This window comes from Lissotriton vulgaris, chromosome 4_1 (assembly GCF_964263255.1).
Source record: "Lissotriton vulgaris chromosome 4_1, aLisVul1.2, whole genome shotgun sequence".
NCBI lineage: Eukaryota > Metazoa > Chordata > Amphibia > Caudata > Salamandridae > Lissotriton > Lissotriton vulgaris.
In genome coordinates, this window is record NC_141691.1 from 1,030,805,656 (window position 1) to 1,030,831,419 (window position 25,764).

Here is a 25,764-nt window from a genome sequence, read left to right on the forward strand (position 1 = left end):
CTGAGTGTATGGTGACTTCATGGTAGTGGCGCTTTGGTCGCCCTACAAGTGGTACAGCTTTGGACTCTTGTATCTTTGTTGTAGATGTTTTGCAAATCTCCATACATTGATGATGACAGTGGAGGTTGTGCAGTTTTTCATTCTTGTTTTATTTTTTCCTTCTCCATATTGGTAGCATGTATGTAATGTTTTCTTGGTATTCTTAAGGACATTGTCTTTTGGCATGCATGTATGCTATGTACGTGGATTATCTGGTGTGCATTTCTGAAAAGAAGAGGGGTGGTATAGCCTGCAGAATGGTTTTTTTCTGGGTAAATATACATGGCAATCTACGGTTAGATCTGCTGTGTGTCAATTATTAAATGAAGGAACTTGTGGGATGCTGTGTATTCCAACTGTATGAATGTGTGTACCTGGTGCATCAGCTGAGTGGTATTAGGTGTGCATGTGTGTATTCCACCAGTAACAAGATCCCACAATGGGGTGCTACCTGTTGCCATTAACTTAAAGGTAAAGCATTGCAAGTTATCTAAAGGATACATGTCTTTCATGTTCCGTCTAATACACTTAAACACCCAACAGCAGGAACAAGTTCACCATATGCATGACAGAAGTGCCCACCTGAATGAAATTTAGTTGCCTCGAATTGAACTTGAGCAATCCCCATGTGGTCTTCAGGCAGAATGCCTCACCCTGGGACTCCACCTGGTGGTCCACAGACCTTGAACTCACCCCGTACTCTACTTGCAAGCAATAAACCATGTCTGCCCAAGTCAACATAGTGGTCTCGGTCTGCTTCAACACACTAAGAATGCTGAAGAAAATCTACAAGTGGGTACCCGACAACAACAGGAAAATTATCACACAATCCTCAGCCCCAGCAGATTAGACTATTAAAACACCTTGTATGAAGGTATTACCAACCAGCTTACAAAATGACTGCAGATCATCTGAAACACATATGCCAGACTAGGCCCCAATCTCCCATAATGAGACCCATCATACCGCACTTTGGGGAACTCCACTGACTCCCAATGCACAAGCATGCACGCTTTAAACTCCTTACTCACACCTACATCGCCGCTTTCTATAACACTGGCCCTGCCTACTAAACTGCTGCATTCAATTCCACCGATTTTCCAGACACCTCAGCTCTGTTGGTGTCTCACTAGCACACACCCTATACATAAGCCATAGCAGGGCAGGTGGCCGTGCCTTCTCATACCTGGCCCCCAAAGCCTGGAACGACTTGCCACAGCACATCAGAGGTTCTTCCTCTCTTCTTGACCTTCACTTGATGTGGAAGACCTGGCTTTTTGAGTAAGCCCCCTGGCTGGCCTCACACCACGCCTCAGAGCGCCTGGATACCTTCATGGGTGACTAGCATGCCAGAAAAATGCAGATAACATAACATAGCATAGTTCATTAGTGCACTTAATGGCCACCCAAATGGTTTAGATATTAATTTAGCTTGTGAGAGTATGTCTTGCAATGCAGTCCTTTTGCCACCTTGGGAGGTTGTCTCAGATCCCAGGTTAACTTTAGGAAATGTATTTAGAAATGCCTTCAATACAAGGCTGCTTCCTTTACAACTGCTGCTCAAAACCAAGTGAGTATATTTGGTGAATGTAATAGCATATATGGTTACACTGACTGGTTTCAACAGCGCTCTTGCATTCACACTTCACTGATGGAGTATATTCCTCAGAAGGCTTCCACTAGCTGTGTAGCAAGTAATCCAACTGTTATAGACTGTGGCCACATGATGAAATGGTTTTGGCTACTTACAGTGCACTGCACCATTTCTGCCTAAATGCTCGGTATTATTTGTTGATAGAGCAGATCATTGACTTTTATACCAATGCTGATATTGCCTGGATATAGGATCACTTTGGCAAAGATTCAAATAAAAAAGGACTCTGCACTAACAACAGGCCTTTTAAATATCAGTGCAAGGATCAAATTGACTTTCTTTCCCAGTGTAATGTCAACTTGAAATATACGGTCAATGGATCTAGGAATATACTTTGAAACTTGCACTGTTAAACTATTTATTAGGGGTGGACATAACTTGTGCAATTTACACAAAATTACTGCAAAATTACATCAGATTACGCAAAATTAAGAGATGAGAGTAACCCTTCATTTAGAGGTATTTTCCTAATGCAAAAGACACCTTTGTGTCCAAAATGAGCCCAAGGATGCATTTTGTGCTATGAAAATAGTGATAGATGCAACAGAACAGGAACAGCAGCAGCCAGCTGTCGCTCACACTGCTCCTCTGGTGGGCCCCACCATTTTGCGTTATGCCACCGGGCTATCCAATGCTTCTGTAGCCTGAACCATTGTCTAAGTGCATGCTCACTTGACAGAGTTCAACACATGTCTTTGAGGGCCATATGTAGGTAATACGTGTTTTGCGATTCTCAAATTGCGATTGTTAGGGAATTGCAATTAGAGAATCGCAAAACGCAATGTAGATAGGATTAGCAAAATATTTTGCGAATCCCACCTATTCCTTATTTGCGAATCGCAAATTGAGATTCGCAAATAAGGAATAACTTCCCATTCATTCCTATGGGCTAGATGGCCCATAGAAATGAATGGGAAGACATTCTCAATTTGCGATTCTCAATTAGAGAATCGCAAATTAAGAATGCAATTTCAAGGCTGCAAGGGTGTCAATAGGACACCCTTTTGCACCCCTGAAACAAACATGTGTGCACATGTGGCGCACATACATGCGCTAAGGGCATGTATGTGCGCCACATGGCACTTTGAAAAATGCAAAAAAGTGCATTTTTCAAAGAAATCAAAAATTACCACCAACCTGAAGTTGGTGGTAATTTGTGATTCCTTAATCCAAAATCGCACAACTTGGGTGCTACCTACATTGCATTTAAGGAATCACATTTTGGGATTCCTTTAATGCATTTGCAAAATAAGGAATCGCACATTTTGCGATTCCTTATTGTCGTGTGTGGGATTTTGGGTGCTACATAGCACACTGCCCAATTTGTGATCGCAAACGCTGAAATTCTGTGAATTTCTGCATTTGCGATCGCAATTGGGCTACCTACGTATGTCCCTTAGTTCTCTAACATCCATCCTGGCTTCTGTCTATCATCTATTTTCTATACTCACAAACCGTTTGTGTGGAATTGAGCTTTACACTAACTGAGCATCGGCCGTAAAGGGCTGAAGTCGGGTTGAACTATAAAGAGTACCTGGCCTGCATGTCACTCCCTCAAATTAATTAGCACTTCTCCATGACATGGCAGATGATGTGGTCCTCAGAAAGCACATGCAACGTTGGCTTGCAACGGCCCTAACTACTGCAAAAGTATGCACTCACAGAAACCGTTGGTTGATACACATTGACAGATTTACAGTTAGCGAGGGTAGCAGGATGTGTACAAAGTATCTGCAAGATCAATGATTAAACCAGGATGTTCAAAGTAATATAGGAACTGTTTGCACCTAGATAGAACAGGAATAATGGTCAATCTTGATAAATTATGTAAATTGGGGTCCCCACTCTTGCAGAGCTACAAGTTGAGGGGTGAGAACAATCCCCATTCCAATAAGTCTGATACCTGAGGAACAATATAAGAAGATGAATACTAAGGGGCACATTTATCAAGCAGCTTCGTCACCCATGCGCAATGGGGCGCAAGGGCGTCATAACTCCTAAGTAAGTAACTACTAAGTAAGACTTATCAAGCCATGCAACGCCACCTTGTGTGGCTTGATAAATCGAGTGTAACACAATGCAGTGCAAATCACTCTGTTACGTTACTCTGCCTCAGGGAGGCGTTCCATGGATGGAGCATGAGTGTTCCCATGCATCCAGACATGGATTTTGGTGCATTCAAGATTTACCTTTACTGGTAGATCCGGGAATGTGTCAAAATGTTATGCCTCCCCAGTTTATGCGTAACAAGGAGAAATATATTTATTTCTCCTTGTTTTTTCCTTTTTCAATGTTTACTGTTTTCTGCTGCACACATAGAAAGAGAAAAATGCCTCAGAAGATTGTTTTTGTGCAGGAAGATGCCCCTTCGTGCATAAAAATAATCCTTTCTGCATCACAGGCACCCTGTCCCACAGCACAAGAGTGCCTACATTGGCGCTAGGCATCAGTTTGTGTGCTAACGCAAGGAAAGGACATTAATGCCCCATATAATGTTAAATACAGCACAGTTCTGCCCTTTGCCTCAGGGTGGCCAGGTGGCTTGCTGTACTGTGTTAATGTTTGATAAATGTGGCCCTAAGATATCAATAGGGGACTCCTTGGAGGAAGACTAAAATTCCACCTATTTATAGGGGAGGCTACTGTTGACAAAATCCATGGATCATAGAGGTTGAGGAGAAATCTACTTGCGGAATATCTAGGTTTGAGTTATAGTTGGGCAAAGATAGCATTTGTGATCCAGGGAAAAAGCATCAGATTTATTATTATTCCATGTTTTGTATCTTGGCTGACTGTGGGAGTGGCCTGGTTGAGGTGTTGGGAGCGCAAATGGCACCATTTGTGCTATTGTTTTTGGTAATCTCTCAAGTTGAGAAGCAACAATAAGTTACTAGATAACTTTTTCGAGACAAATATGATCTTTCTGGTTCTTACTTGGTGTCTGTAACTTAAACGATAAATGGAAAATTGCTTTAAAAAAAAAGTGCAGAGGTCCAAAGTTTTTCTTAGGAAACACCTGCTGGTGGTTGCTGACTACTAGAGCTGCTTAGTCTTGATACCACCTCATTTATCTTTACTACACAACCCTACACTTCCTGTCTTTGTACCTGCCTATGTTGCAGGTGCTGCTTCACTCCGACTTTCTGTACAAAAATAAGTGCTGGGTGTCCTCACCTACAACCATTTGCGCAAACGTAGCTCTGCTTTCTATCATTTATTACAGTCACATTTGCTGATTCTTTATGGCTTCTTTGAATTCCCTCTAAACCTCTTATAAAAAGGCAGAAAAACATGCTCTATCTCCTACTTATGATTAAAATAAAATTACCATAAACAATTACTCGTATACGTATGCAAGCAGGCATGTGAATAATCTGTGCGATTGCAGCTGATGGATGTCATAGCATGGGAAACATCCTTTACAACGAAACTTTTACAACGCAGTGCTATTACCACGCAGGTTTTACAACGAAAACCATTACAACGCATTGCGCTGGGGGGGCGCTCTAGGATAGGGAATAGATTTAATTTACTATCCAACACCTTCCCTAGTGTTCACGGGGAGTGGAGTTGGAATAGTAAATTAAACTATTCACTATCCAGCACCCCAAAGCGCTATGCGTTGTAAAACTGGCGTTGTAACAGCATGCGTGGTAAAAGCATGCGTTGTAACGTCATACATCTCATAGCATACTGCCTTTTGATTTCATCACAGTAGTGAATCATGAATTGACCCTACCTCTTTACAAACCTCACGAATTAAAAAGGGGATGTGACAATAGTTAATTGTAACATAAGTTTTGGAAAATGAAGAAGTATTTACTTGAGTCCCTACTTAAAATTGTGTAGTAATCATGCAGGGATCATTAAGAGTGCGCTACACGGTGGCGGTGGAAGAACACACAGGAGCTGCTCTGCTGCCAACTTCAGTTCAACAATAAAACTTGAACACTAACATTCCAAGCCCACCCACATCATGACATTCTTAGCTAGAATCTTCATGAAACCATATTCTAGCTGCATTCTAAGTATTTCAGATTGTTACCATTGTGCAGTAAAGGGTATTGGCACATTGTTGGACATGGCCCTTCTTAAGGGATTTTTGTAAAACATTTAGCTATTTCCCCTCCTGTTTTTTGCTGATTCTCTTTTCTTGGCCTTAGGACTCTGGATGCTTTTCCATTGTAATGCAATGTGAAAGCGCGCACACCCTTCTACCCATGCTAGGAAGAGACGCTTACTGATTAGTTTAGGTGTTGTACAAATGAGTGCCCTGTAAAAAGGTACACTACATACTCATGGAAGTTACTGCACTGGCTAATTGTAGCACGTAGCACTGATTGTGCCACCTATCAGATTAGCATTCCAAACATGTGTCAAGTCTGCCATTGCAGGCCTGTGAGTGCGCAGTTGTGTCTATGCTCAGGTTGGCATTTCTAACTCATGAGCCAACCCTGAGTGGGCATTCCACTACCACTAGAGCACCCCTAGGGTAAGTCCTGAGGGGTGGAGCAAGTGGTAGGCGAAAGGCAGGGCAGGTACACTTGGGTGTTCCCTGCCCAGGTAGTGATGAACCTCATGCGGATTTTCCCTACCTAGGAGGTCGGCTTTTCCCATGGGACAACACCAGGGTTTTGCTGATCCTCTGTTAGTGGCTTTAGGGCTCTGGACACTTTTCCACTGTAAATGCAGTGTGAAACTGTGCTCTATCCTCCTACACACGTTAGAAAGAGGTGCTTACCTGATGTTTTCAAATATGTGTCAAGCCTGCCATGGCAGGCTTTTGGGTGCGCACTTGCACCTATGAGGTTGTTAAACATGTGTCAGGCCGTGGACAATTGCACTTATACTCAGGTTGGCCTTACTAAACGACTGCCCAATCCTATATGTTCCTTGCTCAGGTAGTGAAAGAATACCTGTGAGTGTTTTCACTACCTCTGAGGTTTGCTCTTCTCATAAGTTAGCATGGGGGAATGGATGAAATTACTTCAAGCAGCAATAGTGGCTTACAGTGCGGCAGCCTCATAAAGTTTCCTATCATTGGTTTCACAATGACAAACCCTCTCCTGTGGTTAAGAGGGATTTGTCATTATTAGCTCAGAAATGCCACTTCTCACTCAGTATTCTTTCAACCAGAAGTGGGACGCATGCGGCGTGTGAACATTTTTACTCTGAACGCCAAGACAAAAGGTAGTACTTTGAATACCCACACGTTAGCACGAAAAACAATGGGAACATGTACATTTACTGGTGGCTCACAGCTATATAAAGGCACTGTGTTATCTTAAAATGAAAGAGGCAATTTAAAGACCTTGAAAAAGGAAATTGGTACTCCACTTAAGCCCAACCCACACATATTACGGTGTCCCTACAAAGCATACACCCAGCCCTAAGAAAGAACTTCAAGACAAGGAGCAGTCCCACCGTGAATGTTAAAACGCGTTGGCGTATTATGGTTGTGGCCAGGGATCACATGCACCCAAGAATTAAGTTACAAAAGGGAACACTAGAGTGAATAATGTTTTCCTCTAATTCCATTGCACAAAGACATTTCTCTCCTCTACACCCCGACCACATAGGGCATTACGATATCCAGAGTATTAAAATGTTCTAGGGATTACAAAAACCTTTTCCCTAATGTATCCCTGCTCTAATCTTTCAAGTACATTTGAATGTTTTGTTTTTATATGTTCTTTATATATGTAATTGAGCCGTCATAAAATGTATGTTTAAACAGTACAATGTGTTAAATGTATGCATGTTATATGTTTTCACACTTTTAAAGTACATTTAAACAACAAAACAGAAAAATACAAATCGATAAATCAATATTTGTCTTAGATCTGTATTGTCTATGATTGTACAGATGTTGTCTTGAGGTAAAGGATACACACATGTACCAAAAATATTTTAAATGAAGTTAAGAGGATGGACAGGGTACACACTAGGTTACAAAATAGAGGCCTAAATTGCCTGTTGGTACAGGTATAGGTTACATGATCCTAGAAATAAAATATACATTTATGATATAGGAGTTACCCCTGCTGTTCATCTAACTTCTGGGTAGTGGGCATTCCTCTGCTCCAAAACTCTTTGTCTGCCTTTTAGTTTGAGTCCAGTCCACACTGGAGGCTGGTTTTGCACATCCGTGCATATCCCAAAGACAGCTACAAACATTGGGCAGGCAACTGGATTGACATACCTACGTCATTAGAGGGCCTGGCTGGATAGGCTCATGGGAGAGGTTTTGACACTTGGCCTCTGCAAAGCCAGATCATGGCACCAAAAAAGATTAAGATCGGTATTCCACCGCCCCATGGCAGACAGGACTGAAATTTATGGGAGATATCTGTGGTTCAAAGGGAAACCCTCTCAACCACCTCCAACTTCAAAGGCGCACTAAAGTATAACTACTGGTGCCATACTTCAGCAGGGTAGAGATACACTTGTGAGGACATGGGACCGGGGATCCTGGAACTGTGTGGTGCACACTGCCAGAGGAATCTGTTGTGCACCCTGACTAAGTGTGACTCCGGCTGCGATCAACCTAGAAAAAGGGGGTACGTTTTCCTTTATCTCCAGCCCGGGGGCGTAGGGTCGTCTGGGTTAGCTGAAGCGTGGAGGAGGGCTTGGACCACAGGGTCTGCATGGGCATTATTTACTGACCTGCCTGATATCTGTTGCACCACATCACGGTGCTGTGTGTGTGTGTGTTCAAATGCGCTCCATAGAGACCTGCCTGATATCTGTGGCAACACGTATCAGTGCTGATTGTGCTGTAGGAGTGACTGCCTGTTATTATTTACACCGCCTGGCAGTGTTCATTTACATGCGGATTCCTTGCCAAAAGAATACTACATTTGACCTTGGGTTATACCCGTGTGGCCTTGGCCAATGGTGCTGTTGAAAAGTGTTGTAATTATCTTTCTGTACCCATGTATGATATTGTGATCTGGGGTGCACCCTATAACTGTGTGGTATTTAATTAAAATAATTAATTGCCAGGGTGGGCTTAGGTCTGATCACGTTTTGCACCACATAATTGTGCTGGGGGTAAAGTAGGGTCTTTCCCAATTGTGCATAATACTGATGTCATTTTAGCACGGTTGGTTCTAGTACTGCTAGTAATATTTCCAAATGTGATTTATGCCCAGAAATACATGATGTTCATGATGTGTTAATTAATGTGTGTTTAGAATACAAACTTTATTTACAAACACCACGTGTGAAGTCTCTTTTGTGACGCTTAGTGTATTTATCATGAGTGAGTGCTGTGCCAATGCTTTACACATTGCCTCTGTGCCACGCCTGACTGCTCAGTGACAAGCTACCCAAGGGTTACAGCAGGTGATACAGTGAGGGTAACCACCCACCCCGACGGCTGTGGTAGGTTCTGCCTGGCTTGAGCCTCGCCTCAGCCAATCAGAACATGCCAGTTCTATCACACATTCAGTACAAATGTTGGTAACATCTTGTGAAAAAGAGCTATTGGTGAGGATAAGACCAGATAAATGTCAGTCCCTGGGTTAAACTGGTTAAAAAAAAGCACTGCCTGTCTCAAATCTGCCAACTGTGCTTATTTTTTTATTTCTCTGACTAATTTTAAGTAATCGTAGTGGGGATGCTAATAGTAAATATAATGTATCTACACAGATTTTAAAAACAATGGCTCACCTAATCTTAATTTGCCACTCAGAATTAAAACGTCGATTGAAATAAAGCCTTTTAACCAGTTTCACACCTGCAAGATTCAACCATGAGTAAGAGAGTCATTGTCATTTTTGTTTTAATAATGCCGTAACATAACAAATTCAACTTTTCCAAAACTATTTAGATGCAACAGTAAGTAAAACACCCGGCACTAGGCACACACAATGTCCGAAAATTGACTTGGAAACTGTGCAAGATTCCTTGGGGCTAATTCATTGCTTCAGTTCTTAATTTGTGCTGGTGCTTGCCAGTGAGCATCGCCTGCACTTTTTTGAGGGACTGGGATTCTTTGCCGGCTCACAAACTCTTCTTGCCCCGGATTCCCTTTTGCAACAGCTTTTACAGTGCTGCCGGAGACAGCAGATTATTTCTTCTTTTATTTAGCCAAAGGTTAGTAGAAATAGAAGATGGACAGCCAACACTTTGAGCTTCAGAGATTCTGTTTATTGGCAGGCCGTCTTCTATTTCCCACAAATAGTGGCAATAAAAGCAGACCATCCTTCCATAAATTGTGCACGCCTCTCTCCAGCAAGACCTTTTGGTGGACAGCTGTCAGAGGGTGTCTTAGAGTCCAGGTCCTTTAAGGGGATGCAGTTCCTGGCAGGACATGAAAGGATAAAAATTGAATAGGGTAATATCTGCTTCTCAGGCCACCACCCCTCCTTGCTTAGCCTCCTCAGCAACATTTTGGGTACAAATTAAGCACCAGCTGAAAGTTTCCTTTCGAAGCTAAAAATCTGTTGTTTGCTACTTTTGCCCACTCACCAAAATTTGCTTGGGCTTCTTTCCTATTAACTTTTGAAAATAGTTCAGATAAAATTTAAATGTGGTCCTGATATAAAGGAAGTTTTCTTGCTGCCTGTGTAAACAATTGATGGATTACCCTGCCCTGGAGTACCACGTATAGTAAACATATAAATGTAGTGGTAGTCCTTCGTTAGGTGGGTCATTAGGTCAGACGAGTCTGAAAGCAGAACCAACTGAAGCTGTCCCATCAGAAACACAGCACTTCTATCTAAATGAGTTTGACAGAGCAGGAGCCCCGCCAATTTAATGCAGGGATGACAGCTCAAAAAACTCTAAACGAGGCCCTTAGTCTTCAAACAATGCAGTGCTTAATTTGTAAAATATTAAGTGCCAGGGCTCTGATAAGGAGGTCACTGCAGCTTGCACCACCCATCGCCCTTGTCATTGCAGCCAAAACAACTACTAACCATCTCTCTTGCGTGTAAATACAACAGTTCAGATTATTTTAGGTTCCCAAAGCTAAAGGAATGACTGCGGAGGTGGGCATTAGCATTTTTAATGGATATTGTATTGATAAACGACCCTTGTTCTGCTCATCTCTAAATTAGATGAGCAGTGCCACCATGTGGTAGAATGTTTTAAGATTGGCGTTGACAATTAAGTGCCAGTGCCGAGCACCGGAAACCAATTAAGTACCGGGGCTGAGCACCGGAAAGTACCGGCTCAAATTAGGCACTGAAACAATACTATCAGATTTTGATCAATTTTACTGAACTACTATGCTTACAAATGCACCATCTGGCACTACATTTGTACCAAGCATGGCTTTCAAATGCCCAGTTCACAAATGTCTTGAAAAGTCCTAGGAATGTAAACCAACGCTAATTTGTGTCTGCTTTCTGCTATGCCGGATAAACCGTCTGCCTTGAACATTATGTTATTGCATGGCTAGATCAAACTAGCTAACTCAAAGCTGTGTTTTGGAAGAATCATTAAGGGCCAGATGTACGACTCGCAAAATAGAGCTTCGCAAATTGTGCGTCTTTTGCGACTCGCATTTTGCGAGGTGCTTTTATGCATGTACAACAGTGTTATTACACTGTTTTGCGATTCCCAATGGGGTTGCAAATAGAGAAGCTCATGAATATTAATGAGCCTCTCGCAATTTGTGACCCCCATTGGGAATGGCAGGCCCTCCCAGGTATGGTGGCGTGCGGGGCTCAGTAGACCATCATGTCTGGGACTGCTTTTAAATAAAGCATTTTTTTTCCAATGCAACCTGTTTTCCTTAAAGGAAAACGGGATGCATTTAAAAAAGAAAAAAATGAAACTAATTTTTGTTTAATTTTTTAAGGGCAGGCAGTGGTCCCTGGGACCACTGCCTGCCCTAAAAAAATATTTTCCCCTGTGTTTGCAAAGGGGAAGGGGTCCCCTTTTCTTTTGCGACCCCATTACCACCCTCTTGAAGAGGGTGGTAATTTGTGAGTGTTTTGCGACCGCAATTGCGGTCACAAAACATTTGTACATTGATTTGCGGACACAATTAGGAAGGTAACGCCCCTTCATAATTGCGACTCGCAATTCCTAAATAGCGAGTCGCAAATAAACTGCGACTCGCTATTTAGGAATTGTACATGCCATCAATGATTTTGCATGTGCAAATGGGTTCGCAAACCCGTTTGCGTATGCAAAACCATGTCGTACGTCTGGCCCTAGATGCCTAAGGTTACTAAAACATTCACTTTAAGCTTACTGACTCAACCCTCAATGGCAGAAGGGTTAATGGCTGGCACACTACAATGTAAGCTGTATTCAAGGGTTAAATGGATGAATGCACTTAAGATGCCATAACAGATGCATTAGTAGAGTGCACATTCACCTCTGAGGGAGGGAGTGCCTTTAGGTGCTGTTGAAAGATAGATATTATTTATTGTTACCTAACTCAAGGGTATTTATTTATTCATCATGTGCATTCTTATAAATTAAGAAAGTATCTTGTTGGTGTAGAACGTGTGCTCTGGCCATTAGATATCCCAAATTGTCACTATGACATTTAAAGCGACGAGCAAACGCATAAAGTGCAGTCTACACCTTTTTTATTGACATATGTGAAATAATGCCAGACTTTGGAAGGTGCCACATCTTTAGGTACTTTCTTGCAAATGGAGACCGCACCAGGGTGGAGAGCCTGGTTGTGTTTAGGTCTGGTGTTAGCCAAGACTATTTGATTTTCCTAAATTATTACACACAGGGACTTTCAGCCACCTCTCTTCATCCTGTTGTACCATTCTCATGTTGTTTGCACCAACTACAGCATATGGCATTTGGCTACTTAAGCCACTGGTTAACTTTGCTTTGAGTGAATGTGTTTTGCTCTCCCGCAACACACAAGCTAGTTCCCTTCAGTGCCAGTGTTTTTGTTTTTCCTTTATAATTATTTTAGTGTTGCCTTTGTGGTTAGAGTCTGATGTGATAGCAGGACTCTTCTGATGCACATTCCATCTTTTTAAATCCCATCTCCTACCAATGTTGTTGGAAATTCCTTGTGGAGTGTTTTACTTTTCTGACTGTTGCTATTTCACAGCCTACCAGATTGTGTCCATTTGAAACTGATCTATAGTACGTTATCCTCTTCTTTTTCCCCTGATCCTTTTTCTTTCCAAATTTCTATCCTTCTTTAATTCTTTTCTTTCCTTCCTTTTTTCTTTTTTTCTTTCTTTTTGTTCATTTCATTCTTAACTTCTTTTATTCTTGCCTATTTTCTCTCTTTCCTTTCCTTCACTTTACTTTTCTTTGTTTCTCTTCTATTCTTGCCTTCTTTCTTCTTTCCTTCTTTTTGATTTCATTCTTTCTTTTTCTTTTTTCTTTCCTTCCTTTTTCCTTTTCTTTCCTTCTCTTTTACTTCCTTTCTTTCTTTTACCTTTCAAAATCTTTCTTTCTCTTTGTTCTTTCCTTCTCTCTTTTTCTCCTATGTCCTTTCTTTCCTTCTTTCTGTCTCTCTTTTTGTTTTTTATCTCTTTCTTTCTTTTTTTTCTTTCTCAGATTGATGGACTTTCTAAGTAATTCCCTTCAGTGCATGGGACAATTATGGTAATGTGTATTTTTTTAGACCCCAAAAACATTTTTGACTAGTATTTTTTTTTAGATTGATGAGTCTGGCATATTTCCAAACAATATAGTTTTGCAAAAAACGTGACCAAAAAAAAAAGTTTTCTCAAGGGTGGCAGCCAAAACTTGGCTGGTTGGCTTTGCAAATGCTTGTTTTGCAAATGTGTTTTTACTATAGCACATGACAGGTACTCAGTGGAAAGGATCAATACAGAAATAGGTTAGATTCTTTTTTTGTGTTTTGCAATTGTGGATTTACAATAGCATACAGCAAGACTTCTGTAGACGGGATTAATGCAGAATAGAGTTGGACTCTAAATTGATTTTTGCGAGCGTGGTTTAACCATGGCATACGGCAGGCATCTTGCGGATAGGGGATTGATGCACAATTGGTTTGGACTCTTCATTTTGACCATATGATCCTCTCGTAGTAGTGGAAGCAAAAGTAAGATTGATGGTGATTGGTTTTCATGGTCCACTGAAAAAGTTGAATCGCTATAAATGTCACCCGATAAAGGAAAGGATAATTAATAGGGTCTTGTATCTGTGATGCTGAAACGAACCGAACTCCCAATTTAAGATTTGGAAAAATAATCGCTGTGGCGTGATTCAAGATTTTTACTGAGTTCCTACGATATTCTTACTGCTTGCTGCGCCGTTAGCTAGAATGGCCCTGCCAAAGGTGTCTTTAATGTTTTTTCCTGTTTTTAGTACAGCTAATACAATGTTATTAGAGACCAAAGAGAGTTGTCTCTAGGACATGCTAGTTTTATCTAATGAGATTATCATTTCGTTTGACTTTAGGCTTAATATGGTGATACATGCAGATGTGAGGAGTTTGTTTTCCCTTTGCCAGCCAATAGATTCTGTTCATGTGAAAACAGGCCCTTTTACAGGCATGTTTTACCAGTCCAGGAATTTGGGGCCGTATGTATCAAGCCTTTTGTGAATCGCAAAGGCCCAAATTCGCCGAATTTCGGCCTTTGCGAATCGCAAAAGGCTATTTTGCATGATTTGGGATGTATGAAACAATCGCATCTTAAGGAATCGCAAATACTTGCGATTCCTTAATTTGCCATAGCATTAAAGGAATCTCAATTTTGCGATTCCTTAAATGCTATGTATGAAGCTGTTAAGAATTGCGATTTCAGGTTTAGAAATCGCAAATTACCACCAACTTGTAGTTCGTGGTAATTTGCGATTTCTTGTAAATATGCACAATTGTGCTTTTGTGAGGGTGGCATATGACGCACATACATGCCCATTGGGCATATATGTGCGCCATATGCACACACATGTAATTTACAGGGGTGCAGCAGGGTGTCCTTGAGACGCCCCTGCACCCTTGCAATAATTCTCAAATTGCGATTAGCAAATTGCGAATTCGCAATTTGAGAATTATTTGGAAAACATTCCTATGGGCCTCCTCTCCTGGCCCATAGGAATGCATTGGGAATTATTCCTTAATTGCGAATTCGCAAAATGCGAATTCGCAATTAAGGAAGCTTAAGGAATCGCTAAAAAAAGCGATTTTCTTCATACATACCATTATGCGATTCCTAAATAGCGATTCCTTAAAAATCGCTATTTAGGAATCGCAAAACGGAACTATGATACATATGGCCCTAGGTCTGTATGAATCGGTCACCAGTTTTTTGTGCTATCACATACTTAGACCACCTCGATGAGTAGCCTTTGAAAAGGGGCTGCTAATAAATAGTGCGCCATGTATCACGGCAGGGGCGGCCTTAGGCATGTGCAAGCTGTGCACCTGCACAGGGCTACCAAACCCCAGGGGCCACCACACCAATATATATCCTTAATATAATAATCCTCTGAGGATGGATACATATTTGCGTAGCGGCCCCTGGCAGGGATTTGGCAGCCTCCGGCTCAGTTCCACTTTCAAACACCCGGACCCCCCTCTTCACTGGCCTCCGCGCTCTGCCCCGCCCGGACCCCCTCTTCCGGGGCCCCCTACCTACGCTCCCAGTCAGGAATTACAGAATACTAGCAGTGAGTGCCTTTGTATTGGTAAACGTTTTTTAAAAGCTTACTAGAAAGAACAGAAGTGTTATACATTTTTAAAGCTATTAAAAAAACGAAATTGTTGTCAATAAATATATATGTAATATTTTTTACCTGATGATTGAGGTAGTTGAGGTATTCCATGGTCACCGTTGGGTCATTAAAGTGAGTGGTCAGTTGTAGTGTGCTTCTGTAGGTGATGGCAATGCCTCCTCCTGGATGGTCGGGGTGGTCCTTGCGGTTGATTTAGTAGCCATCAGTGATGGCGATGGCGATGTCTGGTCCGGAGCAGATGTTGGTCCTGGCAGGCGATGTGGCTTCCAGGGTTGATGGCAAGGAGGGTGCTAGTGCCGTAGCCGTGGTGGAGTGTCCGAGAGGAATGGTTTTTGGTGCTGAGCGCGGTCCAGGGGCAGACTGACACAAACAGGCTTGCCTTTGGCACAGGAGACGTCTATCACAATGCAGGCATTACATTGTAATGCCATTACAATGCAACTCCAACAACGCAGGTGCCTTTACATCACATTCCATTACAATGCATTGTGAGGACAGTAATGGGGTATTTTTATGTTTTGGCTTGGGTATGGTTTTCTGGTGTCAGAGAAGAAATTTGGGGTCTATTATGGGGTAAAGTTTTAAATTTGGTGTGTGTTTTGGGGGTTAAATATGAAAATTGGGGTGTGCGTTTGGGTCAAATATGATTTTTAGGATGTGTTTGGGGCTCAAAGAAGAATTGTAGGGTCTGGGTTTGCTTTGGGGTGCAAGAGTTAGTTTTAGGGTTGCACTCACTGAAGTGGGAATAGCAATATTTCCATCTCCGCTATCCAACACCTTCCCTACTGTTGCAATATGCCTAGTATTAGTATGTATTGTAATGGAGTGCGATGTAATGGTTTGCATTGTGACTTCATATATACCGTTGGCACACCAGTAGTACACCCGCTGTGCATGGCCGCACAGCGACCGCCATTGAGAAGTGCTAAGGGGGGCTCAACAGCTGGGAGGTGGGAAACGCCGGGAAGGACACTGGATGGGGCATGGACACGGGTGTGTGTGTGTGTGTGAGCTGGTGTTGTAAATATTTAAATCGGAGACATCTTACCTCGAGGCCAAGTCCTGTGTCTTCATTGCTCCTACTCTCCTGAGTCTGCTTCCAGGAACAGGAAGGAGTCAGCCAGGCTTCCTCCCTTAAGCCAATCACAACGCTACAATGCAGTGTTGGGATTGGTCATTGGGGCTGGAACAAGGCGTTCAGCCAGGGGCTGGTGGGGTGGACATGTTCTCCATACAGGCTGCAATGCAGCCTGCATTGCGAAAAGGACAGTGCGCAAGACCGAACACTCATTGCGCACTTGAGTGGGCATGCCACTCCGCCCCTGCCTTGCCCGTGAGTGGAGCAGCACTGCCCACCCTCGCGCCCGCAAAGGAAACATAGCACGATTACATCAGGAAATTATCATCATGTGATGATTTTTCCTCTTCTTGCACTGCTTGGAAGCAGGGGGACAATGCTCTTCTGCCATAGTCGATGAGCCGTCACAGGGGGTGCATCATCTAAAGGTGCTAGGCCTGGGCACCTCGACCCCAAGGCCTCCTGCGCTACGCGTCCCACCTTCTCCTTACCTGGACATTGACACGTGGTGCAATCCGCTGCACTCTCTCCAAATCTGTGACTCAGCCAGCAGGAGCCTCAGCCAGGTGGAGTTTCACAAGCCTGGGTACATAATGTTTGTCCGCTGGTGAACCTCCTGATGCAGTTAATGCAGCAGGGCCCCCTTAGGTGTGAAGTTGCAGTGCTCCCACCACACAAGTTCGGCACAGCTTAGGGGCCTCACCCTCCACAGCGTACGGGCAGCGAAAAATCATTGTGCATGTGATTCAGAGAGGTGCTGCCCACCATTGGTAATCCCCTCAGTGCACCCCGGTGTAGTAGTGGATCATAGTATACAATGCAGACCTCGCTATGTGGGTATGCAGGAGCGCCTCTACCATGCACAGCTCCAGGGGGCTCAAGGAGGTCTTCTCACACAGGTAAGCAACGTGTCTCCATGCGACCTACCAGACTTCACCACCAGGTATGGACCATTGTCGCACCTCTATGTCTATCCCCACGGCTCATCGACTCCACAGCTCCTCGGAATCCCACTCCAGGCTCCAGATGCAGGTCCAGTGAGTCATCCAGGCTCCAGGCACAGGTCTAGCAAGGCTTCCAAGCTCCAGACGCAGGTCCAGCGAGGAATCCAGGCTCCAGACGCCGGTCCAGCGAGGCATCCAGGCTTCAGACGCAGCTCCAGCGAGGCATCCAGGCTCCAGATGCAGGTCCTGTGAGGCATCCAGTCTCTCATCCTGGCCATCCTGGATGTTGGATGGCTTGAGGGGGTTGTTGATCTGTGCTGCACTTGGCCCTGGCTGCTCCATTCTGCACTTCATTGGTGTTTTTCCTCTATTTTCTATTGGAGGTCGATTGATAGGCTATTTTTTCCAATAGAGGCAAAAAAACTCTTGTTGGGCTGACTAACGTGCTTTTTTTTGCCGCTAATGGGCCTTTCTTTGATTTTCGTCCGCTAGCGCCGAAATTCGTATCGCCATCACGCTAATGTTAGCAGCAGTTTTCACCGCAGATCCCTGAAGCTATCGCCAAGTAGCGAAATCTTGTACATATGTCTGTAACATAGCAATAGTTTTCGGCGATACACATTGGTAAGAAAACTGCTGCAAACTAGCGTTAGCGGTAGTTTTCGCCAGTCTTTGTACAAATTCCCCTAGTTTCTTCCATTACAGCATCAGATCTAACAACATATGGGGGCCGGTGGGCCTGCCTCAATCCGATGAATACAACTTCTGGCTAGGTGTATTTAACTACAAAAGATTCACTGAGATATTGCACTCTGTCAAAATGTTCTAAGTGTAGTAGTCATTAGATTGGTCTTATTTCTTTGTAAGTGGCTGTACACATTTGGACCTTCAGTGGCTTTCCTAATTCACAGCAGCTGTTGCCACATTCAAGAAGTGTGATGTATGACAGGGATGCTTGTATAAAGTGAAAGTGTCTCTTCCAAACCTTCCAGTACCATTGTTCTCCTCTCCTTTTCCAGATTCATAGGGGTTTAGTACTATATTGATATGTTTGTGTGTTTCTTTTCTGCTGTCCTTTCAGTTAAGATGGGGCAAACATAATTTGAGGGTTCTGGTGCAGTTAAATGTTTGCTATACCCTCAAGTTAGACAATCGTTTTTTCGTTTCTTTTATATTGCCTAATGGTAACATTGCCTTTTCCACTAAGATATTAGGCAATTTAGCTAACTTTAGGATCAGCAACAAAGTAAATTAATGTTTTATTTCAGATCCGTAATATTTGCCTTCTGTTATTAGTTCACATTTTTATCTTTTCTATATAGTGCTTCTGTTTTTCTAAGCGTTGCAAATGGCAGGTTGTACTATTACCCATTTTCATGGTACTCAGTTGTCCCAGCTCGAATGGATGGAAGCTGAGAGTGGTCTTGCTTTGCTTCAAACTTGTGACTTGCAGATCACGTAATGTTTCCTCGTGGAACATTCCGCTCATTGGACCATCCCAATGACCATAGAAGAGAACCTTTATATGCTGAGGAATCAATCAATCAATCAATCAAAGCATTTATATAGCGCACTACTCACCCGGAGGGTCTCAAGGCGCTAGGGGAGGTGGGGGGGGGGGTCCGCTACTGCTCGAACAGGCAGGTCTTGAGCTGCTTCCTGAAGGCAAGGTGGTCCTGGGTCAGGCGGAGGTGGGTCGGGAGGGAGTTCCAAGTCTTGGCGGCCAGGTAGGAGAAGGACCTTCCTCCTGTGGTGGCTCTTCGGATGCGGGGGAACAAATTGATCCATTTGTAACCTTATTCAACACATGACCATTGCATAATTAAAACACTTAATACAGCCACAAACCTCTCTGACTAAAATAATGTTATGAAACTTACTCTTACTTCCATAGCCCATCGACCTACAGCCTAAAGTATTTCTGTCTATTCAAGCAATGCCTCCAGTCTTTTTTAAATGTATGTGAAAAGTACTGACCATGTTTGCAGTCCAGTCAAATCCAGAATTGTGAAACACATGTGAACTTAAACTAGTTCTGACCACCATTGCTCTCTGTTTCTCAGGAATGACAAGAAGAGTTGACAGCTAGAGGACTCATGCCTATGGTGGAGGACATGTTGACCATGAAGGGGACCTGCCTGGCGGCACTGTTGGTCATGTTTCAGCTGGTGCAGGGGATGCTGGATTCACACACAACGGAAGAACAGCACTGCCAGAAAACCAGACATCCAATTGTTACCTTCAAAGGTGAGCACACCCATAACGGAGCTTCATCGCTCTGTCGCTCGGCGCGTCATACCGCTTTTACTCCTTTAGGATTGCAGTCACTGAATTTTATGATGTCACATCCTGCTGGACGCCTTTAAATCACAGACGTAAGGCTATATTGTACATATTGTATATGGGGGACAACAGTCCACCATTTTTTTATGGCATCATTAATTCACGTTTTACGCAGTAGGGTAAAATACGTTTCTAGAAAGGATGTATTGAAAGCAGCAAATTACCAAGTACCCAAAGTATATTTCGGTATACCTTTTGCACGTGTGTATATACTTCCAATGAAATATATAATTCATTTATAACACTGAGAGAGATTATATTGGTAGAAGGAAAATAAAACAGTTTTTTCGTATTGGCAGTTTTAGGCGCTGCAGGCCTGATAAAAAATTAATTTCAGCAGATGAACTATGTGCACAATCCTCTGTACTGATGCACTGCCACGGGCCCTTGTTTGAGAAAATATTAGGTTCATAAAAATGCCAATAAACCACACACACAAACAATGCTGCGCTATATTTCTTGTTTATCTATCTGTCTTACACTAGTGATAGTCAGTGTGTAGTTACAGTTAGGTCAGAATCTCCATTAAAAAGTCAATTTTTTGTTTTCTTAATAGCTTTGGTTACACTTTATGTTGTAACAAGATGAAAATGGCACAACATATGTCCTTGGTTGTTCACTGTGTTTCCAAAGAGAGCCATCTATCCTTTTGTAAAGGGAGGCATCTATCCTTTTGTAAGTGCATGGTTGGCAAATTGCTAAATGATTTTACAATTATGAACAAAACACCAGCTCTTTTGTTGAAAAGTTCTGTTTGTTCTTCTAAGAAGGATTATTTTGTTTGTGCAATGTGTTTCTTGCATGAACCTATTCTGTGTCCTGGCACTGTATGCATCGTAGCCGTATTCTCTCCTATTTCCTTCAATAGGTTTGCGTCTCCACAGAGAAACACAAAGTGACAAAAAGCAGTACAAGTTCTTGACAGGGTATTTATTTTCCAGTGTAAACGTTTTTGGACTCAAAAGTCCCCTTTTTGTTGTGCAAATGGCACTTTGCGGTGCTTTCCCTAACTTTTTGTCAAGGGGTGTTGCACACCTGGTAATTGAGCATTTCTGCACAAGCACCTATGCTTTTAATGCAGAGATAATTGAATACAATTGTCAGACTAGGATTTGCTTAAAAAAAGCATAACTCCTTGAGTCAGCCATGATATTGGAGAAATATATCTCTTTCCCAAAAAGTGCACACATTTCATCAATCCTCCATTGTACAGAACACACCCAACGTGTGAACTATTTTTTTATTTTTCCAAACTTAAAATTTTGTACTGGACGAGCAGATTTCCAATACAAAACCTACACTATACATCACACACACACACACCAGCACCTTGGTGCAAAGCTTTTGTATGGCACTAGGTTGTCGGTTTGTGCTTCAGTGCTGGGTAGAGAGCAGGAGCCAGATAGATTTAGAAACAAGCATTTGCAATGCAATAGGTCTCGCATTTACACGTTTGAGCTATTGGCATTGTAAATAACAATGCCTTTGATTTATGTTTTGGTTTTTAAAACATAAATAAAAGGCATTGTCATTTACAATGCTGATAGCTTAAACTCCCGCAAATGCAAAACCTATTGCATCGGAAATATTTGCTCTGGAATGTTCTGGAGTGCCTGGAATTTAGCAAAGGTAACGATAGGTTGGGTCTTCAAACTGGAGTCACAGGAAAAGTGAGTGATAGAAAGCTCACAGGAGAGCCTCTGATTGGGCGCGTTTGACAGTTAGTGCAGAGCACACCTCCCCCACTGGACGCTGTATTTAACTTAGGCAAAGATAAGGTGGGAATCATCAAAGCACCGTAGCTGTCCACTACAGCCCGGGGTTTTGTCTTGACTCCCAAGTCTGTGAACAAGGCACAGTCAAGCCTGTTTCCTACCTCCAGCAAGCTGAGCTAAGAGTCTTGCCTTTAACTACCTGCAACCAAGAGGTGTTCCAGGGCTCAAGATAACCTGTTTTTTTCGGGTTTTTTGTTTGGTGACCTGGTTGTGACTCCGTCGGTTCCGAGCATCTAACGTTTATACACTGTATACGTAAATATGTATCTTTTTTTTACCTGCATTTATTACACGTGACCCAAGCACTGGAACCAAACTGCGCATGTTACAAAGCCCTAAGTATCGTCAATGGCTGTTGGTAAGCTGCAGCAATAGCGCCAGTCTGCATACTAAAGAGTACTAAAGGCCAAGCGTTTGGGCGAGGCGTCCCCTGAGTATGGCCAGCTTGACCTTCGACCCTTCAATGGCTGCAGTCGCCTAGAGCGTGATCTGCTAGTCCTGACTGCAGGCACACTGTTTTAACTTACTCCTTCTGCGGAGTCTGCTGAACACTGGTGGCACTTCTCAATCGGTGTGTGGAGTGCACGGATTGAGGGCAGATGTTTGGGTCTGGCTCGGGTGTCCTAACGCCTCAATCACGCCGGACTGCCATGGGGCAGTATTTACAATACTTGGGAGGCACAAACCCTTCACTATTTACATCCTTTGTCCATGCCCGGTCTCTTACGCCACTGACCTAGTCCACTGAGCTTCGGGAACCATAATTACAGAGTGGAATGTCTGTGGAATAACATGCTGGGAGGGGCAGGTGGACTGTACGAGGCAAGCGAGGCTATCTGCGGCTAGTAGGCAACCTCCGAGGGTGCATCAGGAGACTGTGCCCCTAAGTGCAGTAATATATCGGTACTCTTGAATGAATGTACAAGGAGTTGTGGCAGTGGAGTTCTCATTGTAAGGCGTACTAGGCTACTATTTGCATGTATATCTTGAAGAGGTAAGTCCTTCAAAGGAAGGTACTTAAAAAGAGGGCAATGCTGAGTCCCTGCTGCAAGTAATCTGAACCCATCGTGCAATCTGCGAGTCCAGGCTACACTGGGAGGTGTTCGGCAGCCGTTTCCGGGAAGGGGCTGAAGCTTCGACAGTCCCATGGGCTTTGCTGCAGGATGAGCTGCTGCCACTTTCACACTAGGCCTAAGGAAGAGACGAGTGCAAGCCCACGCCGGGCATCCCTGCATCCCATCTGCCCTAATTCTTCTTCCCCAGGTGACCCCAGGGTTGCTGCCCCTTCCTCCAGCAATGGCTGCTTCTCTGCCAAGCATGCCACCCACCCTGTCTGTCTGCAACTTTGTGGCATTGACACAAACCTACAAAATGTGTGAGCAACCTCAGTTCGGCCTCAAATCCGAAAAGGCGCAAAGTGTTAAAAACAAGGAGCGACGGGCGGGTGGTGGTGGGAAGATGACACGGAGCGCGGGGTTTGTGTGGGGGTGGTGGGGGGCAACACATGTGCCTCAAGCACTGACACAAGCATGAAGCATGCAATTCACCAAAAAAAAGAGTTCCCCAAATAACAGTTACGCTGTCGAAGCGTAACAAAACTGAACATGGTTGGTGCTGCACTGGAAATGGAAGTGACGTTTTCTGTCTAAACCAATTATGCAGCAGGAAAGAAGACCGACACTGCGCTGAACAAATAGTAAGCAGCAGGCAGGAACTACCTTGTTTACTGAATACTACAGGTCTTGCCGCTGCTTAGGCTTGACCTAAAAATGGCTCTGTAGTGCTTTCTTGCCCTTGCGCAATGCAGTTCAGCATCTTTGGTTGCTGCGCCGCGTTGTGCTATATTATAGTAATTCTGTCCCGATTATATTTCTCAATAAACTTTTTCATGTTTGTGGTTTTTGAGCCCTCTAGTGGTACCAGCTGGTCCATTGATATGTTCTCAATGCTTCGACTTTATTTGGTGAAGTTCTGTGTAACAAACTTCAGCGGATCCAGAACTGCGCTGCTCGCACCCTTCTTGGAATTCCCCGCAGAAACCCCATAGGGCCTGGTCTGAAAACTCTGCACTGGCTCCCTGTTAGGGAGAGGATTAAATTCAAGGCCATGTGCATCACCCACCTAGCCTTCTGGAAATCTGGGCCGGCGATCAATTACTCCATGATCACCCCTTACCATCCCAAAAAAGAACTCCGTTCATCGAAAGCCTTCCTAACTGTTGTCCCACAGATACGAAGAGCCAGATCAGGAGGCCGCTGCTTTTCCTATAACGCATCCAAGTTATGGAACTCTCTCCCCCTCCATCTAAGGTCCAACCCTAACCTACTTACCTTTCTCAAACAACTGAAAACCTTCCTTTTTAACCAACAAAAATCTCTAAATAACTCACCCCCACCAGCAATCCACCCCAGCAGAAGTTTCCTTTACTTACCAGCGCCTGGACGCCTCAGGGCAGCTGTTCGCGCAATATAAAACTCCTTTCAATTCAATTAAATTCAAATAATAAGTTTTAAATGCACTCGCTTCATTGGTTTCACTTAATTCAACATTAAAATAAATTATTATTGTATTTATTACACCTTTATGTGATTACTTTTTGTTTAGACAAGCAAATTCTGAAGATTATTTTTTGATTAACTGGTTCTCTTGTCAAAAAAAGAAAGTAAGGTATGGTGGGTAAGTGGAAAGAAAGATTAGCCCTTGGGCATGGACAACAGACCTTTTAATCAGAGGGTAATTCCTGCTAACAGTTCTCTTGTATTTGGCACATGGGCTTTTCATATATAATGCAATGATTTAAAAGTAAACTATCCTAAGGTTTATTAAATAATCCATATATTTTTCTAATTGTATTGGTCAATTGCTTTTGCTCATATTTTATGTTCCATATCTCCTTTGACTGTGTCCCTTCTCTTCTGCCTTTTTTATGTACTCTAACTCCTTAGCAGACACTGCTTTTCTCTACATTCTGTGTAGTTTGTAAGGTGAAAGAGATAATTTCTGGAGGCTGTTTAGGTAGATTCCTTCATAGGCTAATGGAGTTTTTGGACATATTGGAGTTCACAATGCATGTTTTTGCAGGGTAATGAGCTCTGGTTTTAATTATGTGAGTATAGGTCTTTGCAAATTTAAATTTAAATAAGGGTGTTATAACAAGATATAAAACGTATCATCTGACCGACATAAATATATTGTCCTAAATTTAGTTTAAAAAACAGCCTCCTATTGAGTGTAGATTATTATTATCTCTAGTGGGGTGATCTTTTCCTAAACTACATTTAGAACGATATATTTACGTCAGATAATATTCTGACGAGAATATTCGGGTACCACACCCTCAGTAAAGTTAGAAAAATAAATGTAATGTATAAAACTGTTAACTACCTGATCATCAATGTCCTATTTTTTTAATACAGTTCAACAACCACATCACTCCTATCTTTTATCAGCATATGCCATTGTCCATTCTGCTTTTAAAGCCTGCCTCTTCCATACAAATTCATCATTCTTTTTTTTTTATATTTCTTTTTATTAACATTAGGCATATCAATCAGTGCACCTTACAGAGAGAGAAACTTTCTACAAATCATTACAACATGACAATAATACTATTCTGCTTTGGGGATACAAAAAGAAGAGAAGGGGAGGTCATAAATCCTTACTGTACACGGGTCACTGGGATGCAGGTATATCTGGTATTAAATCAATTGGGGGCACACATATATTGCCCCTGTACCGATTCCATTGGCCCCAAACAGTTTCCCATTTGCGAGGTCTACCCCTGGCCAGATAAACCGTTTTCCCCCGAAACATGGACCAGTCCATACTTTCTTTCCAGTCCTCTAACTTCGGTGGTGTCTTAGATCCCCATTGCTTTGCTATATTTCTTTTCGCTATCATTGCCCCTAGGGTAGCCCACCTGGTCTGTCCTATGTTTAGATCCGTGGGTTACCAAATGTTAAGGCGACATCTCCTGGCCTCTGGTGCCATTGTTACTCCCAATACCTCCTGCAGAACCTCATGTAACGCACCCCAATAATCCACCACATGAGGACACTCCCAGAGGACGTGGAGGAACGTGCCCACTTGACCACACCCTCGTCTGCACAAGCCATCTTCAGATAGCCCCATCCGGACCAAGCGAGGGCCTGTAATATACACCCGGAGTAATATTTTCAACTGGACTAACCACAATGTTGCCGGTATCGCAACCTCCCTCGGGGAGGATACAGCTGATTGCCATTCCTCATCATCAAGTTCTATACCATCCCTCATCCATTTATC

General features: G+C 43.0%; 1 protein-coding gene across 1 annotated transcript in view; it reads left to right on the forward strand.

The window, feature by feature from the left end:
* Nucleotides 1–25,764, forward strand: part of SEMA5A (semaphorin 5A) — a 1,998,383-nt gene that overhangs the window by 503,555 nt on the left and 1,469,064 nt on the right. Inside the window, exon 3 of the mRNA XM_086965275.1 lies at nucleotides 19,426–19,609. Coding sequence (XP_086821401.1) covers nucleotides 19,459–19,609 — 151 coding nt within the window. The 5' untranslated portion in view covers nucleotides 19,426–19,458. The remainder of the gene's footprint in view (nucleotides 1–19,425; nucleotides 19,610–25,764) is intronic.